At 33.8% G+C, this 18,210-nt stretch overlaps 1 protein-coding gene across 1 annotated transcript; it reads right to left on the reverse strand.

Annotated features, from left to right (window-relative positions):
* Positions 1 to 2,061: 2,061 nt before the first annotated feature.
* LOC112019356 (mogroside IE synthase) lies at positions 2,062 to 17,690 on the reverse strand. Its single transcript, XM_024051882.2, is given in 2 exon segments — positions 2,062 to 2,796; positions 16,965 to 17,690. Coding segments are annotated over 2 exon segments (1,368 nt in total). The 5' UTR covers positions 17,598 to 17,690.
* Between the last annotated feature and the right edge of the window lie 520 nt (positions 17,691 to 18,210).

The raw sequence follows: 18,210 nt of genomic DNA on the forward strand, positions 1-18,210 counted from the left end.
GGGGGGGGGGGAGGGGAGGAGGAGTGAAGTTTAAAATATATATATATATATATATATTTATTTATTTATTTAGTTTTTATTTATGAGATTAAGATCAATTCATTAATTAAGAAATATAGATCCTTAGCAATACTGCCACAGTTTTGGACGATTCCTTTTGTAATGGATAACTTATATTAGTGCAACCAAGTTTATATATATATATATATATATCGAGACCAATTTTTATTATACATTAATTAAAATATATCACATCAAAAAATATTTAAAAATCCAAAATATTTACAATTTACACCCGCTTACATTACCCAAAATTCAAATCAATCCTTTTTTTTTTTCTTTTTTAATTCATTTTAATACTCTAACTTCTGTTTTGTCAATTTGGAGGTTTGTTGTTAAGTGTCCAACAATGACATCATTTTTTTCTTTTTAACTTTTAAAATTTAAAAATTCAACTAATAAAAACAAACATTTTTTTCTACAATTTAAAAAAAAAAAAAAAATAGCTCATATTGTCTAAAGTAAATCTGAACTTTTATTGAATCTATTGGACGTTCTTATTTTGGATTCCGTTTTAAAGAATATTTGCAACAATCTTGAAAAAATTGATATCTTAATACAAAATTTCAATGCAAAATTTATCATCAAAATATCAACTTCATAAATTCAACAAAAAATTTCTATCGTTACAAAATTTCTCTTTAGTCTTTACACTGATTTAATGCAACCAAATACACAAGAAAGAAAGAAAAAAAACACTCAACCCAACCAATTACTGCATATATTTCCTCTTTGAACCCAATCAAGCCAAACCCACCTTAGACAAAATCCATTCAATTAAATACATAAATAATTGATTTTAACTTTCTTTATCCATTCATCACTTTCCCTAGCAACTAAACAAAGCCAAAAACTCATAGCTAAAATGTTTAGTATCTACTTCAAAACCCACCATTAGAATCAACACACAACACACTAGAAGATAAGCAAAAAAATAAAAATAAAAATAAAAATAATGGTGGAAGTGGGACAGTGGTGTTAGTTTAGTGGTGGGCCTGGTGGCAACTTCAAATGTTGATGAATTTGATTGTAATGAGCTGGGCCATGTTACGTCGTGATTTGGATCCTGATGGTGATCTAAGCAATGACAACCCATGTCACAAAATTCTAGATCTGGACACCAACAACCCAAATATTGGCCGTTTTTCTTCATTTCCTAATGAGAGAGAGAGAGAGAGAGAGAGAGAGAGAGCATTTTAAAAATGAAAATATGAAATGGAGAACAAAACCAATATGAAAACTAAATAAAATATAAAATATAAAACGTGAAAATGAAAATTTTGAAACATAAATGGCCAATTTTTTTAAAAAAATCTCAAATTTTAAGGGACAAAAGTATACTTTATTTTAGCAAATACACTTATGTCAAATAAATAAATAAGGTAATGTTGATTGTAGTTGTTTTAGCCATATCACTTGATACAAGAGTGTCTTAAACTTTAGGGGTCATGTGCCATCCATTGGCATCACCGGGATATTTATGGAATTTTACTTAGTGCCTACTCCATAAATTTTTTTTAGGGGGTCATTAAGAAATTAAATTAAACAAAATTTAATAAAAAAATAACTTGAATATATCGAGTTATTGAACAAAGAAGAAAAAAATACGCAAATACATAAAATTTTACAATTTTCTTCCATGAGTTTTCATATTTTGAAATAGTTACATGATAATTCATTATTAGTTATCATTATCTATTATATAGTAAATTATTTACTATTGTTGTATGAAATTTTTTACTTAAACTTAGTTTAGGGTTTTTATTTTTTGTTGCACAAGAAGAATCTATTCAGTGTAAAAGGACAATTAGGTATTGCTTGTCAGATAAATAATATTGTATTCCTCCTACAGAAATCGTATGGGTAATGTTTGGTAAAAGTAAAATTCTAAAAACTTGATAACGCCTAGTATCACTGCAACAAATCTTCCAACAGTGATATCAAAAAAAAAAAAAAAAGTTTCTTGACCATTCTTTGAATGAAGAGTTGTTGAACTACTACTTACATTAACTTCAAGATTGCGGGTTTTGCCACAAACTCCTCTATGTTTTTATCAAAACTTCCACCTTTATCCACTGCTTCTTTAGCCAATTCTTTCCATCTTACTGAATTCATTTTCATCTGTTTCCCTCTTTCTCCCTCTATTACTTCCCTTATACATAGCTCTATTTCTTCTTTGGTAGCAATGCCTCTTTCATCCAATTTAATCCTAACCCCTACCTTCCACACATCCACAATGAACTTTGCATTAGTTGGTTGATCCGTCCATTGTGGCATTGCAACCATTGGCACTGCCAAGCTCAATGCCTCAAGGGTTGAGTTCCATCTACAATGAGTCATGAAGCACTCAATGGACTTATGAGCCAATACTTCTAATTGAGGGCACCAACTCACAACTAGTCCATTCTCCGATATTTTCTCTAAAAAATTAGGAGGAAGTTTTTTCTGCTCACTTTCTCCAACAACTCACAAGAAGTGGCAATTGCTATTTTTTAGGCCCCTTGTTAGCTCATCCATCTGCTCTTCTCCTAGGGATGCCAAGCTTCCAAATGATGTGTAAACAACCGAGTGAGTTTCCTTTGTCTCTAGCCACTTTATGCAAGCATCCACATCAGGTTTGAATAGGTGAAGGTCATACTCTTTGTCATCCTCCAACCGCTTGTCTAAGTAGATTGAAGGAATAGTTGCTCCAATTGTTTTAACACACCATTGTTGGCTTGTCATCCAATTCACCACCTAATGGAATTTTGAAACATATGTAACAAAATCAAAATATTAAATAATAAACCAATGTTCACATTAACAACGAAAGATGAATAGGATATCCAAAATAGGTTGAAATATAAAATTATCTCAAAGAAATAGAGGAAACGTACAGGGATGTGTTGTGTAAGCATCTTAGTAAGTAGAGCTACAAAACCGAAATACTTTTTTTTTTTAAAACAATTCTGATAAAATTTTCATACTTCAATAAGTTGTAGGCTCTCTAGTCGGTAACTACGTAACACCGGGCCTTATCCAACGTACCTTTGGTGGCAAATTGTAGTTTTGCCATTAACTCACTAGTCAAAGTTGAGAAGAGTGAAGAAAAATAAAATAGTTTTTTTTTTTTTTTTTGAGAAGAAATAAAATAACTTGTAAACAAAAAGAAAACAAGAATATACCTAATTTGACAAGATGCAAATATTTATCACAATATATTAGATGAAATCCACTGTATTCTTTTTTTCTTTTCTTTTTTTCCAAAGAAATTCGTTATATTGTGTGATTGTAACTAGCTTATAAGCAAAATTTGTGCTTTTTAACTTTTATCTATAATTTTTTTAAATCTCAAATTTTCTTTTTTTTTATAAATACAAGTATACTTTATAGTAGTATCACTACAAAAGGGTCTTACTCTTATAGTAGTAGAGTGGGGCTTTAAGCAATAGGAAAGAGTTACACTCAAGCGATGTGGGACAACATCCACTTTATTCTTTGAGAAACAAACTAACTACTAAACACACATACTTAATAAACCCAGGTATAAGAATGGATTTAATAATGAACGAAATAGAAATTTTAGAACATGACTTCCCCTCTCCAATATGGGCATGTGCTAAATAAACTTGGGTATAAAAATGGATTTAATCATTTGCTGATGCAAGAAAAATTAATGGTTCTCTTGAATTCATAGAACTCTAAACTCGCACCGGTTATATAATTAATTTACCTGGATCTCACTATAAATACAAATGCAAAGTGTGGGGGAGTTTTAACTCCCCCACAATAAAAGTATCCTTTTATTGTGGGGGAGGTTTTTTTTGCTTCAAAGGAAACTTATGAGTACTCCTTTAGGCAATTTAGGCTCTTGTCCCACATTGGAAGAAAATTCTTCCTCTTAGTACCTTATAAGGCTTGAACCAATGGTTGAAGAGTACCACTAGTTCGTAATGGCATTAGAGTACCACTAGTTTGGTTTATTGTGGGGGAGTTTTTTGCTTCAAAGGAAACTTATGAGTACTCCTTTAGGCAATTTAGGCTCTTGTCCTACATTGAAAGGAAATCATTCCTCTTAGCACCTTATAAGGCATGAACCAATAGCATTAGAGTACCACTAGTTTGGTAATCCTTTAGGCAATTTAGGCTCTTGTCCCACATTGGAAGGAAATCCTTTCTCTTAGCACCTTATAAGGCATTAACCAATGGCATTAGAGTACCACTAGTTTGGTTTATTGTGGGGGAGTTTTTTGCTTCAAAGGAAACTTATGAGTACTCCTTTAGGCAATTTAGGCTCTTGTCCCACATTGGAAGGAAATCCTTCCTCTTTGCACTTTATAAGGCATGAACCAATGGCATTAGAGTACCACTAGTTTGGTAATCCTTTAGGCAATTTAGGCTCTTGTCCCAAATTGGAAGGAAATCCTTCCTCTTAGCATTTCCTTCCAATGTGGGACAAGAGCCTAAATTGCCTAAAGGAGTACTCATAAGTTTCCTTTGAAGCAAAAAACTCCCCCACACAAAGCAAATGAATAATTTTATTATATATTTTCACACACACTTTGACATAACTCTCTTGTGACAGACCAAATTGTAAATAATGGAGAAAAATAGTAGATTCATATGATAGTGATAGACAACTAATTACAGTATGCCACATAGAACAATTGTGATAAAATGTGTGTGAAAAAGTGTGATACTAAAATTATTTCAAGCAAATAGGCGAAAACATGATATAAATAGGTTTGTATAATTTTTTGGAACAAGTGTCTATATGATACTTAAAAAAAATAAAAAAGAGTTTATAAAATGTGGAAACATGATATATATGGATTAAGTGCTTTGATTAATTTATAGATTAAATGATATATATTATTTAATTTCGTATAAAAGTACTTATTAATACTTGAACTTTTTTTTTTGGAGAGAATTATTAATACTTGAACTTGGTTACCAATATTTTAAACTATATTCAACTTAATACCTAATCAAGCCAATTCATGATAAGTAACAATAACTTTTGAACATTCCTTTTTTAAAAATTATAATTGGAATGGTTTTGATATATTTTACAGGGTTTGTGAAAGCTTTTCCCGATATTACACAACTGACTGGTAGCCTAGCTATCACTAAAAGATATTAACATAATAGACTAGATGTTTATCACTTACACACAGACACAAAAGGAAAAAAGAAGAAAGAAAGAAGAAGTAAGAGAATAGACTAGTAGTTGTACAAAGATAACAATGCAAGTGATTCTGTGGTTGTAATTGGACCACTTCTCAAAGGTATATCAGAGTAGATAGAAATCATCGGTACCATATTGTTTTGATAAGAATGCAAGAGAACGTGGGTTTCACAATTATGTGGACCGGGATGTATATATTAGGAGAAGCGATACATCCATAACATTTTCACATTATTTTTTATAATACTTTCATAAGAAATTCTCTATGACAAGTTGTTACTAGTTTTAAAAGTCTTTCTCTCCACTTTTTGATTTCTTTTGTGCGAAGGAATGTACACCGACTTATCTTTAGAGGTAAAAGACACAATATGCACAAAATCGGATACCACAACATGATTGCAATAAATATTTTCATCCTCTTTAGCAATAGGTTCAGCAATCAAATACTTGGCATGCATCTTAAGAGATTCATTTTCACATTTTAGCTCATCAACAAGTTTTTTAGACAAAACAAGTTAGCATCCAAGTCCATATTTAAACATTCAAACCCTTTCATCTTTTTAAGAGAATTTTTAGCAAGTTTCTTATATTTCTCAACCATTTTTTTGGATTTATTAAGCTAAGCAATCAAATCATCATTTTCACTAAATAACTTGCTCAAATTCTTATGAAACTTCTTAGCATTTTTCTTCAAGAGTTTGATGTTAAGAATATCAACAACATCCAATGATTCATGTAGCATGTCATCACAATCAAGAGAATTAACACTCATAGAGGCATTTTCACAAACACATGGCATGTTACAATCATCATCAACCAAAACATGTATAGAAGCATACAAAGTACTATCCATGGCAAACAACATAAGGGGTCAAGGATCACACTTAGGTAATGAAATTACAGCAAGTGCACCCACTTTGATACCAATTGAAAGTTCAATTAGTGTGTAAAACACTAATAAATGTTTAGACCCCCAATTTTAACAATACCAACACAAGCTTATACACAAACAATTTATGTGCAGAATGATGTATATTAGCTATAACCAAATAGGTAAATCACTCTAAATCATAATTAATCACAAATACAGTGGCAATTAAAAGGTAAAGAGTAAGGGAAGAGAGATGCAAATATAAAGATAACACAAGCACGTGTTATCAAAGAGGAAACCAAAGAACTCGACGAAAAACCTCTCTGCCACCCTCTAATCAGTAAAATGATCCACTAAAGAATAAAGTTGGGATACATGAATAGCAATAAACTCTCTAAGCCCAATCTACCTAATGCATCTAAGCCCTCCAAGCTTCTTGCTCCAACAGGATTACGCCTAACCTTGTTTTCTCTAACTTTTCGGATCTTACAATAAACTTCATATTGCATCCACCATCCTTAGTATCTTCCAATGCTTTCCAAGCTCCAAAAATACTCTCAACACTTTGAATGGGTGTGGATAGTGTTAGGACATATGTGATTCATGTTAGAACATATGTGATTCATGTTAGAAGTCAATATTTATGTAGTTGGCTAATCCTTTGACAAAACTCACTTTACTTGTAATTGAGTAGATTTAGGATGTGTTTAATACTTCAAGAAACAAGTTGTTCAAATCTAGTATTAAAGCCATGAAAATTGGACCAAGAAATAAATGAAGAAAAGTTGTTCATTAAAGATGGACAGATAGCTCGACAGCTACTCGACACCTCTCGACAGCTAGGCTATCTATCGAGCTCTTCAGTTGATTATTATTACAATCTCAACAGCTAGTGGATCGATTGAGAAATCTTTTGCCCCCTCGACACCTCCTCGATAGCTGTATCTGTCGAAGTTTAAAGCTCGACACCTGCTTGATACCTGCTATCTATCGAGGTTACGGAAATTAGAATTTTCAGATCTTATTTTTGGGTCAGGCTTTTGTATTTGTGTAAGGTTTCTTTTCTTACAACTCTAGACCTATATAAGACTTATTTTAGAGGCCGTCACATAAGAGAATATAAGGAAAAAATATATAAAAGGTTACTGATGCCTTATTCTCTCTAAAAAAAATACTGCATCTTTTGCGCCTTAGGGTTTTGTAACCAAGTACTTCTTGATCTTCATTATTGATAAAGTGAAGAACTTTGCAGACAACAATTTTCTTCTAGTTGGTGATTAAGTCGCGTATTGGGATTCATGCAATTGGTTAGCCACATACTGGGATTCGTGCAACATCAAAAGGTGGCGTTCATATATTGAAAAGTTTAGAGGTTCTGCAGCCAACAATCTTCTTCTAGTTGGTGATTAAGTCGTGTATTGAGATTTGTGCAATTGGTTAACCATGTACTGGGATTCGTACAATATCAAAGGGTGGCATTCATATATTGAAGAATTTAGAGGTTCTAAAGTGGTAGAAGGTTTCTGTTGTGAGTTCATCTATAGGAATTATAGAGTCTAAGGACAAAAGTTTTGTACTAGATCTGAAACTTCTCTTTACTATAGTGGATTGCTTTGCGGGAAGGTTTCCCCCCAGGTTTTTTACTGTGAAACTAGTTTGTTTCATTAGTTTTTCTAGGTTATCATATCTTGACTTATTTATTTTTTCCACTGCATGATTTTGACATGATATTGATGTTTGTTTGTTTTAACAAGTTTTATTCATAATAAATCTAATTAACAACTTTGGATCATGAACTAGAAATCAAATTTATAATTCATGGTGAAGTTCAATATTTTCATTACTTGTATGTTGGATGTGAAATGCAAACAATCATTTTGTTTATGCCTCTGCATTTCAAAAAAAAAAAAAAAATAGTAACAAATCGCATGTAGATAACCTTAAAAGCAGGAGTGAAAGGATAGTTCCATTTTGTTAGGTAGCCTTGTCTACTTGTCTTCACTGTTTGGCTTTTGAAATTTCCGGCAGTCAGTGCCCCTTATAATAAATTAATAATTTGTGTTAGAAATACTGAATGTATTTGTACTGTATTTCTTGATTAAAGAATGTACATATGTGCCTTTATATAGGAGGCATATGTGTGCAGTATAAGTAAATATGTGTACTATACAAGTAACATAATTTTGGCCTAAAGCCCACAACACTATATACGTTAACAGCCCCCCTTAAACTCAAGGTGGATGTGAGACCAACTTGAGGTTGTCAATCAAAGTACGAAGGCGTCCCTTAGGATATGACTTGGTGAAGATATCTGCAAGTTGATCTTTAGAGGAGACTGAGATCAGCTTGAGAGTACCATGAACAAGATGAAAACGGATAAAATGACAATCGATCTCGATGTGTTTAGTCCGTTCATGGAAGACATCGTTGTGGGCAATATGAATAGCACTCTGGTTATCACAATAAAGAGGAGTAGCAGAGGATGTAGACACACCTAAGTCTTTGAGAAGCCATCGTAGCCAAAGAAGCTCAGATGTGGTATCAGCAAGGGCACGATATTCTGCTTTAGTACTAGAGCGGGCCACATGAGTTTGTTTCTTGCTTCGCCAAGAAATCAGAGAAGAACTAAGAAGAAAGCAATAACCAGTGGTGGACCTGCGATCAGTAGGGTCTCCTGCCCAATCAACATCAGAAAATGCATGGAGAGTAAGAGGAGACTGAGCAGAGTAGAAAAGACCATGGAAGAGAGTGCCCTTTAGTTATCGAAGAATGCGCAAAACAGCAGCATAGTGAGTCGATCGTGGAGTAAACAGATACTGGCTCACCTGGTGAACAGCATAGGAAATGTCTGGATGAGTGACAATGAGATAAACCAAGCTGCCAACCAAGCGTTTGTAAATAGAAGGATTAGACAATGGTTTCCCCCCTGAGGGAGTCAGATACGCATTAAGCTCAACTGGAGTGTCAACAGTCTTGCTATCAGTGAGTCCAGCACGAGACAAGAGTTCAGAGGCATACTTGGCTTGAGTAATACAAAGTCCATCTGTAGAATGAGTGATTTCAAGACCGAAGAAGTAGCTGAGATGCCCAAGATCTTTCATCTCAAACTGCTGACTAAGAAAAGCCTTGAGTTCTTGAATTCCACTGAGGTCATCACCAGTTATGATCATATCATCCACATATAAGACAAGTAAAATAGTTTCTTTGTTAGTGCGACGAAGAAATAAGGCAAAATCATAGTGACTGGCCATGTAACCCAAGTGAGAGATGGTAGAGCTGAATTTGGCAAACCAAGCTCGTGGAGCTTGTTTCAGGCCATAAAGTGCACGTCGAATGTGACAAACCTTGTTGGAGTCAACAGAGAGACCAGGAGGAGGTTGCATATACACTTCTTCACTTAAATCCCCATTAAGGAATGCATTTTTGACATCCATCTGAAAAATGTCCTATTTATTGGCAGCAGCAACAGCTAAGAGGGCACGAACAGATGAGATACGAGCAACCAGAGCAAAGGTCTCTTCATAATCAATCCCATACTCTTATGTAAAACCTTTTGTAACAAGACGAGCTTTGTAGCGCTCAATGGACCCATCAGAGCGAGTCTTAATCTTGTAGATCCACTTACAACCAACCACAGATTTCCCAGGAGGAAGTGTCACCAAATCCCAAGTATGGTTTCTAGATAATGCATCAAGTTCCTCTTTCATTGCAATCTGCCATAAAGGGTCAGTGGAAGCCTCACGATAGGTGTGAGACTCATGTAATGTAGCAAGAGCAGTGTAACAATGATAGTCAAATAAATGTGCAGGAATAGATCTTACCCTAGTTGAGTGACGAGGTGGAATGTCTTGTGCAAGATCTTCAGGCGGAGCAGGAGCAGGAGACCCAAGCTCAGGATTGGGGTTGGGTAGCTCGTCTTCAACCTATTCATCTTCCACCTGTTCATTAAAGGGTGAACTAGGAAAAGGATCAGTGATATCTGGTGTTTGGACAGAGAAGTCTATAGCAACAGAATCAAGAGCAACTTCAAGAGGATTAGGAGTAGCTACAGAAGGAATATGTGTCTCATCTGGAAAAAGATCTAAGACAGAGGAGGAAGACAAGGAAGCACTGAAATGAGAAAGCTCGACAAAGAGGCGATGTTCCCAAAAAACAACATTACGGGAGATACGAAGACGATGAGAGATAGGATCATAACACCTATACTCCTTTTGAGTTTCGCCATAGCCAAGAAAACAACAAAGTCTTGACCGAGGCTCAAGTTTGTTATGCTCATGTGGCTGAAGAAGAACGAAACAAGTAGAACCGAAAGAGCGAAGGTGGTGATAGTCTGGAGGTGACCCAAAAAGGCGCTCATATAGAGTTTGATTTTGGATAACAGGACTCGGAATGCGATTAATAGTATGAACAGCATAAAGAGCAGCTTCACCCTAAAAAGAAGCAGGAACTTTAGCAGAGAGAAGGAAAGTACGAACAGTGTCAAGAATATGATGAAGTTTTCGTTCGGCTCTACCATTTTGCTGAGAGGTACCTGGACAAGTTAGTTGATGAACAGTGCCATAGGAATGCAAAATAGCTTGGAAAGCATATTGAGTATATTCAAGAGCATTATCATATCGAAAAATTTTGATGCGTTTGGAAAACTGAGTTTCAACCATTTTTGCAAAATTAAAATATACTTCCAATAATTCAGAACGATGTTTCATTTTAAAAATCCAGCTATAGCGAGAGTAATCATCAACAAAGACAACAAAATATCTAGACCCACCAATACTAGAGACAGAGGAAGGCCCCCAAACATCGGAATGAATAAGGTCAAAGATATCAGTGGATATGGATTCACTAGTATTGAAAGGCAAAGCTGGTTGTTTTCCTAACTGACATGAAACACAATAAAAATTTTCTGTAGACACTGAACCTAACAAACCTCTAGAAACCAATTGCTGTACTCGAGAGGAAGATGCGTGACCAAGACGAGCATGCCAAAGTGCAAGGGAAGGAGTGGAAGAAACTACAGCAGCAGCAGCAATAGAAACAGGAGCAACAAGTGAAAGACGAAGGTTGTCCACAGGAAACATATGCCCAACTCTGAGACCGGTCCCAAGCTCCTGTCCCGTCCTAGGATCCTGCACAATACACCCAAAATAATCAAAGGTAATGCGATAACTCAACTCAGCTAATTATCCCACAGAAAATAAATTATAAGAAAGGTCAGGAACATTAAAAACTCCAGGAACCGAGAGGTTGGAAGTTGAAATTGAACCTATATTATAACTAGACATTGTGGAACCATTTGCTGTGCGAATATTAAAAGGGTGCGGTGCAGGTTTAAGGTCAGAAAATAAGGACGAGTGAGATGTCATGTGATTGCAACAAGCAGAATCCATAAGCTAAGAGGTAGGAGACATACCAGATAAAGCTGAGAGAGAAGAGGAATAAGATGCATTAACAACCATACGAATGACATTGGCGATGATATTTATGAGGTCATCTCTGGAAATGGAGAAAGTGGATCCCGAAGGCTTAGACTGTGCAGAGACAGGAGCCATTGGTTGGACACTCTCAGTGTTAACAACAGTAGCAACAGAAATTGTAACAGCTGGTTTGTTGCGATAATAGCAAGTCTAAATATTGTGGCCAGAACGTTTGCAAAATTTGCAAAAACGTTTGATGGATTGGCAGTGATGATTGTTGCAATAAGAAGAAGACCTGCCCTTATTCTTCATTTAGAAGCAAAATTTGCAAAAATGGACTGTAAAAATGAAATCTACGTGAAAAACTGGGTAAGGAGACCCTGGACTGAAAAAGTCAACCCGAGCAAAAAGTCAACGGTTAAGTCAACGGCAGGTCAAAGTCAACGCGGTCAACGGTCTGGAATGATGACGTAATCACTGCTGAGTGCTGACATAAGCAAGCTGACGTGTTGCTGACGTAAGCAATGATAACGTCACTAGGACTGACGTGGCAAGACGATGACATCAGCAAACCGTGTCTGGCGCGTGAGGCGCGTGGATGAGAGCAGAGGCGCGTGGAGGGCGTGAATGATATGGGCGGCGCGTGGTGGCGCGTGGCTGTGACGCCGAGAATTGTAGTGGCGCGTGGGGGCGCGTGTTTGGTCCGATGAAGATGAAATTTCGCAGAAAAGTAAATCGGAGATATTGCTTTCTGATGGTACTATCTGTGGTCTAATCGGAGAGGCGGAAGCGATGGTGGTGGCAAGGCAGTGGTCTTTGATGTACTGGAGTCGCGGTGGAGGCAGTGGTGCTGCTCACAACAACGGCTACAGATGACACCCAAGAAGATATGACTACTTAAGAGCGACATACCAAAGGATTAGAGCAGTGGCTCTGATATTATGTTAGAAATACTGAATGTATTTGTATTGTATTTCTTGATTAAAGAATGTACATAGGTGCTTTTATATAGGAGGCATATGTATGCAGTACAAGTAAATATGTGTGCTATACAAGTAACTTAATTTGGGCCTAAAGCCCACAACACTATATACGTTAACAATTTGCTATGCAAGAAAATAGTACAACTAAACATAGTGTTGCTACAGACACATATAGATTTACAAAATTTTTCACACCCACTCACATATTCAGTTCACTTGGGTTCCACCATAAACACAAATGCAAACCAATTCAGTGAAAATGTCTGAAATTTCCCGTGTCTTCAAACTTACTGTATTAGGAATACTATGGGTCAGTTTGGAAGATTCAAACCTAATCTGATCTTTATATAATAGGTTTGAACCCAAAAAAAAAAAAAATGCAAATGTCAAGAAATTGCAAATTTTAAACCCAATATGATTTTGAATGTTTTCAAGTTTATACAATTTGGTATTCAAACATGACTAGCATATGTATTTGAATCATTAAAATATTATCATTATTAATATTTATATTTATATATATATATATATAAGAGAAATTACATACTAAAAGTGTTATAAGTGATAAGTTTATGTAAAAGTAAAAAGTGCTCTAATCACAACTTCATACCTTAATAAGTTATGAAATATTTTGTTGGATAAAATACCATTTTAGTCCTTAAACTTTTACAAAAGCTCATTTTTTGTCTCTAAACTTCCAAAAGATCTTATTCCAATCCTAAACTTTGCAAAATGTTTTACTTTTTGTCTTTCTATATATGTCTGTTAATTTATGTCCTATGTGGCTAATGGAATACTGACATAGTATTTAACTTGGACCAAACCATTTAATTTAACAAAATAATGGACACATGGCACATAATCATTGGCACTTATGAAATAAATATTTTAGCGAGACAAACATTAATATACCCCTCAATCTCACTATAGCAGAAATCAATATCGCCAATGTGAAACCCGAACGCCAAGTTGTGGCCGACACCTCTCTCTCTCTCTCTCTCTCTCTAGAAGTTTATGGGTTTCTCACATTGTTGGTTGTTGCTTTGGATTCAAAGATATATGAGCCATGGCGTTTGGAAGGATCAGATTCAATGCTTCTCAAAATTATAGGCTCTCTTTGTTTTTCTTTGCTAAAAGTTTGGTCTTTGTTGTACACTCGTTTAAATGAATTCTTTTTACTTTGAACAAAGCTGCTCTAGAATTATTAAAGTTGGCAAAGAATTAATAGAGATGTTGAATGATCTGCAAATCCTCCTTTTTTGGGTGGAGATTCACAGTTTGGGTTGCCGTTCACCGATTGAGGGTAGGGATTTCATAGTTGAACTTGGCATTGGGGTTTCAACTTTCATGTTGGAGGTATTGATATTTGCCTAGACAATGGGTTTCTATGTGAGGAGTATACCTGTTTGATTGAAATATTGACATCTATTCCATATGTACCAATAATTGTGTCACCTATTCATAAATTTGTAAGTTAATCGATGCTATGTTAGCACTCTATTATTCACGTAAGACATAAATTAACGGATATAAATAGAAGGACGAAAAGTAAAACGTTTTGCAAAGTTTCACGATGAAAAACAAACATTTGTGAAAGTTTAGGGGCCAAATGATATTTTACCCTATTTTATTTCTAAAGTAGTATAGAAGCAATTATAATCTAATCTGAGAGAGAGAGAGAGAGAGAGAGAGAGAGAGAGAGAGAGAGAGAGAGAGAGAGAGAGAGAGAGAGAGAGAGAGAGAGAGAAGTTGTGCACCTTAAAAAAAACGTTTGACATTAACAAGCCAATTAAGGCAATGGTTAAAACCAATTAATTAAAATGAAAAAAATATTAAATCACTTAAATCAAATATTAATCAATATTTAAAATATTGTATTTTATATAAAAATATTCCAACAGATGATACTGCCATTGGGTTTTGTAGTTGAAGGATTACCTCGCAAATTAGATTTATTGTTTGGAATTTTAGTTCTTTAGTCCAAACAATATGTCCTTTCAACCACATCTCTATATCCTCTCTAAGGTAAAAGGCCTACATATATTGTGTCTCCTCTTGTGGACTGTGTTGGGGCTTTTTATTGTTATTTTTTTTAATATCAGTTTAATTTTATTTTGTAAAAGGTAGTTATTTGGATAATCAGGAAGTAATAATCACCCATAATGTTTGTTATGTTGTAGTTTCTTCAATATTTGGATGCAATCAAATTGGAGCAATTTCAAGTTATTAGGAAGCAAGCAAGTACCTTTGGATATTGGATATCAAATCTTTAATGATTGTGCATTTTATATATTGGCTGTACAAGATTCCTTAATCAATTCGTTCAATGAGTAGTATTTAAATTTGTATTAAAAATTTTGCAATTTGAATGATTGCTATGAAAGATATCTTTTTAGCGGTAGGTTTTGGTTTAGAGATTATAAAATTAGAATTAACCCTTTTTATGACTATGTTGTTAAACAAATTTTATATCTGACAGTATAATGAGTTGTTGTGTAGTGATAGTATATCTGACAAAGGGATTTTGTATTTTATACAGAGATGAAGAACTTTAGAGATAAGATTTGCATCAGCTCTCAACTCAAGCCGCCACACTTCCTTTTTTGCTAAAAAATTACATTGGATCTTTGATTTTTAGTTCATAATATTTGATTAGTTGTTGACAAATTGAATATAGAGAAAAGGAAATGTTTGATATTTGTAACTTATTTGGGGCATTTTTTTTTTTTCGTGACATAAAGTTTCATTGCTATTAAGGTATTGTCATATTGATTTTCAGTCTCTATACTCTGTTGCTATTGCTTTTGGTTTTAAAGAAAACATCCAATGCTTTCCGAATTCCACAGTCCAGGTGATTCTTGTTTCCGTTTTCCTTACATTGATTTTTTTTTTTTTTTGGTGGTTCTCTTTGAATATTTTTCAATATTTGTGGCATTATCAGTCTATGTATTTTTTTGGTTGATGGCTTTTTCAACAACTTGTTGGGTATTGAAACATCTATAGAGACTAAGGGTACGTTTGGTATACTGAATGGGAATTACAATAGGAATTGTAATCTTTACTACTAGTAATAAAATGTGTTGTAATGTAATAACTAAACCTATTTATTAGTTTGGTTGTAAGTTATAACATTAGAATGAAACTTAACATTTATTTTAGGAAATATCTTATTCATATAATTAAATTTCCTTAAAAATTGTTATTTTTAAATTTAAGAAAGATATGTGTTATTTTTTATGATTTTTTATTTTTATAATTATTAGATGTATATGGAAGGTTTGTTTATTTAGAAATATATTAAGTTTTGAAATTAATGCACTTAGTAAGGAATAACTAATACAACCTTTTAAAGAGGAATAGTTATTCCTCATTTTGAAGAATAGCTATTCATAAGGAATGACTATTCCTTGTAATAAAAACATAACCAAACTCAAGAATAATTAAACTATAGGAATAACTATTACATTACAACGCCTATTACAGTCTACCAAACATGCCCTAACATTACTATTTGGGTATTTATTCTTAGGGTTTAACATTCTCTATACTCTATTGTTGGGTATTGATACCAAAAAAAAAAAAAAAAAAAAAGAGAAAGTAGAAGTGAGAGAATAGACTAGTAATTGTACAAAGATAACAATGCAAGTGATTCTGTGGTTGTAATTGGACCACTTCTCAAAGGTATATCAAAGTAGAAATCATCTGTACCATATTGTTTTGATAACAATGCAAGAGAATTTGGGTTTCACAATTATGTGGACCGGGATGTATATATTAGGAGAAGCGATACATCTATAACATTTTTACAATATTTTTATAATACTTTCACAATAAATTCTCTTTGACAAATTGTTACTGGTTTTTAATTTAAATCTACCATAGAAATTAATATCTTGCCCACTATTATAACAATAAGTAATATCTTGCTACTTAAAACTTATTGTAAAAATATTATGGACGTACTATTTTTCATATATTAAACGTATGGGATAATTAATTCTTTTTAAGTATCACACACAACCAGTCAACCACCCATATATGTATCTCTTAATGTAGACTAAAAAAATTTTCTCAAAAAAAAGAAAAAGAAAAAGAATATTGACTAAATTACAATTTACACTCTTATTTGGGGGTAATCTTGATTTCTTCCAAAATTATTCTAAAATTGGGATGAACATTACATATTATTTGGTTTTAAGCATTTCTTCCAAGCATTGTGATGAGTTTCCCTTTAAGCGCCATCTTAGCTCAAAACAATGTTGTATACTATTGATTAAAAAACATAGATTTGTATGAAAAAAAATAATGTCATTTTGAGGTTAGTTGATACTTGATACCTAATAGTCACCTCATGAAAATGATCCAAATTTGAAACTTAGGAGAAAAATATCAAAATTAACTCAAACTTTAAGAATGTAAAAAAATTGTAACCTAGTCCTGAACATGCATGAATTTATAGTTTAACCTACCTCATTCTCCAACTCGTTGAAAGTGTTGAACAAGAGCCAATTCGCTTCAAGGATATTCGAGAACTGATTCAATACGAGCTTTAGCAAAGCTGGATACAAGCCCTTATCACAAAGAAATGAAGGTAGATCATTGATCCTTAGTGATGGTATCGAGGGCAATGATATTGAAGCCCCTTCTTCTATGGGCATCTGAATTGCTCCATGATTCGCATGGTAATAGATGGCATTGATTACACAAGACTGAGTGAAAAATGGAGCACCATCAATGCCAAATTGCCTTGCAATATCTAAAACCCATGGCATAAATGAGTCATATACTACCATCTTTGGAGCATATTGGGAGCTATTATGTTTCTCAAAAAGCTTTGCCAAGCTTTGTGAGACATGTAGCCTGTAACGCTCGAGAACTGCATCCAAACTTTCCGAATCTTTGCCATTCTCAGATCCATCAGAGATGATCTCAACACTGATAGAATGGCCAGAAAGGGCTTCCATGGAATTGCCAATAGAGGTGGTAGTGACAAATGTTACTCTAACACCCTTTGAGACTAAGCGCTTTGAGAATTGGAGCAGTGGGTTTATGTGACCTTGTAAAGGGTAAGCAAGTAATAGGATATGAGTTGTTCTCTCCATTTTTCTTTTCCAGTGCTCTAGCTATGACTCTCTCTATTGAAGTTTGAGGGTGAAGAATTCATGGACTAAAATTACAGGAGACAGTCATGTATATATTGATTTCAATTTCAACATGTTTCCACGCCATTAATTAAGACTGAAAAAGACGAGGAAACGACATATGTGGGCTCTTTTTGTTGGACGTTAGATCAATAGTAATTAGTTTGAAAGCATGAAAAGAACAATTCTATGAAGACTGCAAACTTCTTGTCGGACCACATTTCTTTTTCTTTTTCCTTTTTTTTTAAATAAGGTAACATCATATTATATCATATTATATATAATTAAAGTTTGGCTTAGACGCCGTAGTTGCGCCAAGTGGCTTCACCAAATTACATAAATTTTAATAAATTTTTAGATTTTAAGAATAAATATATACATATTTTTTGGATAAATATGACCAATCAAGTAATGAAAGAAAGTAGTATTTGATTTACAACTATAACAATTGTGTTTATCTAAAATGTTATCAACAAAGTCTAAAATCAATAGAATCTTCATCTAATCCTTTTTTTTTAATTATATTATCACGTGTAACCAAAAAATAACATAGTACACATAAAAACAAAGTATT

The sequence above is a fragment of the Quercus suber genome, unplaced genomic scaffold (genome assembly GCF_002906115.3).
Source record: "Quercus suber isolate HL8 unplaced genomic scaffold, Cork oak 2.0 scaffold_643, whole genome shotgun sequence".
Lineage (NCBI taxonomy): Eukaryota > Viridiplantae > Streptophyta > Magnoliopsida > Fagales > Fagaceae > Quercus > Quercus suber.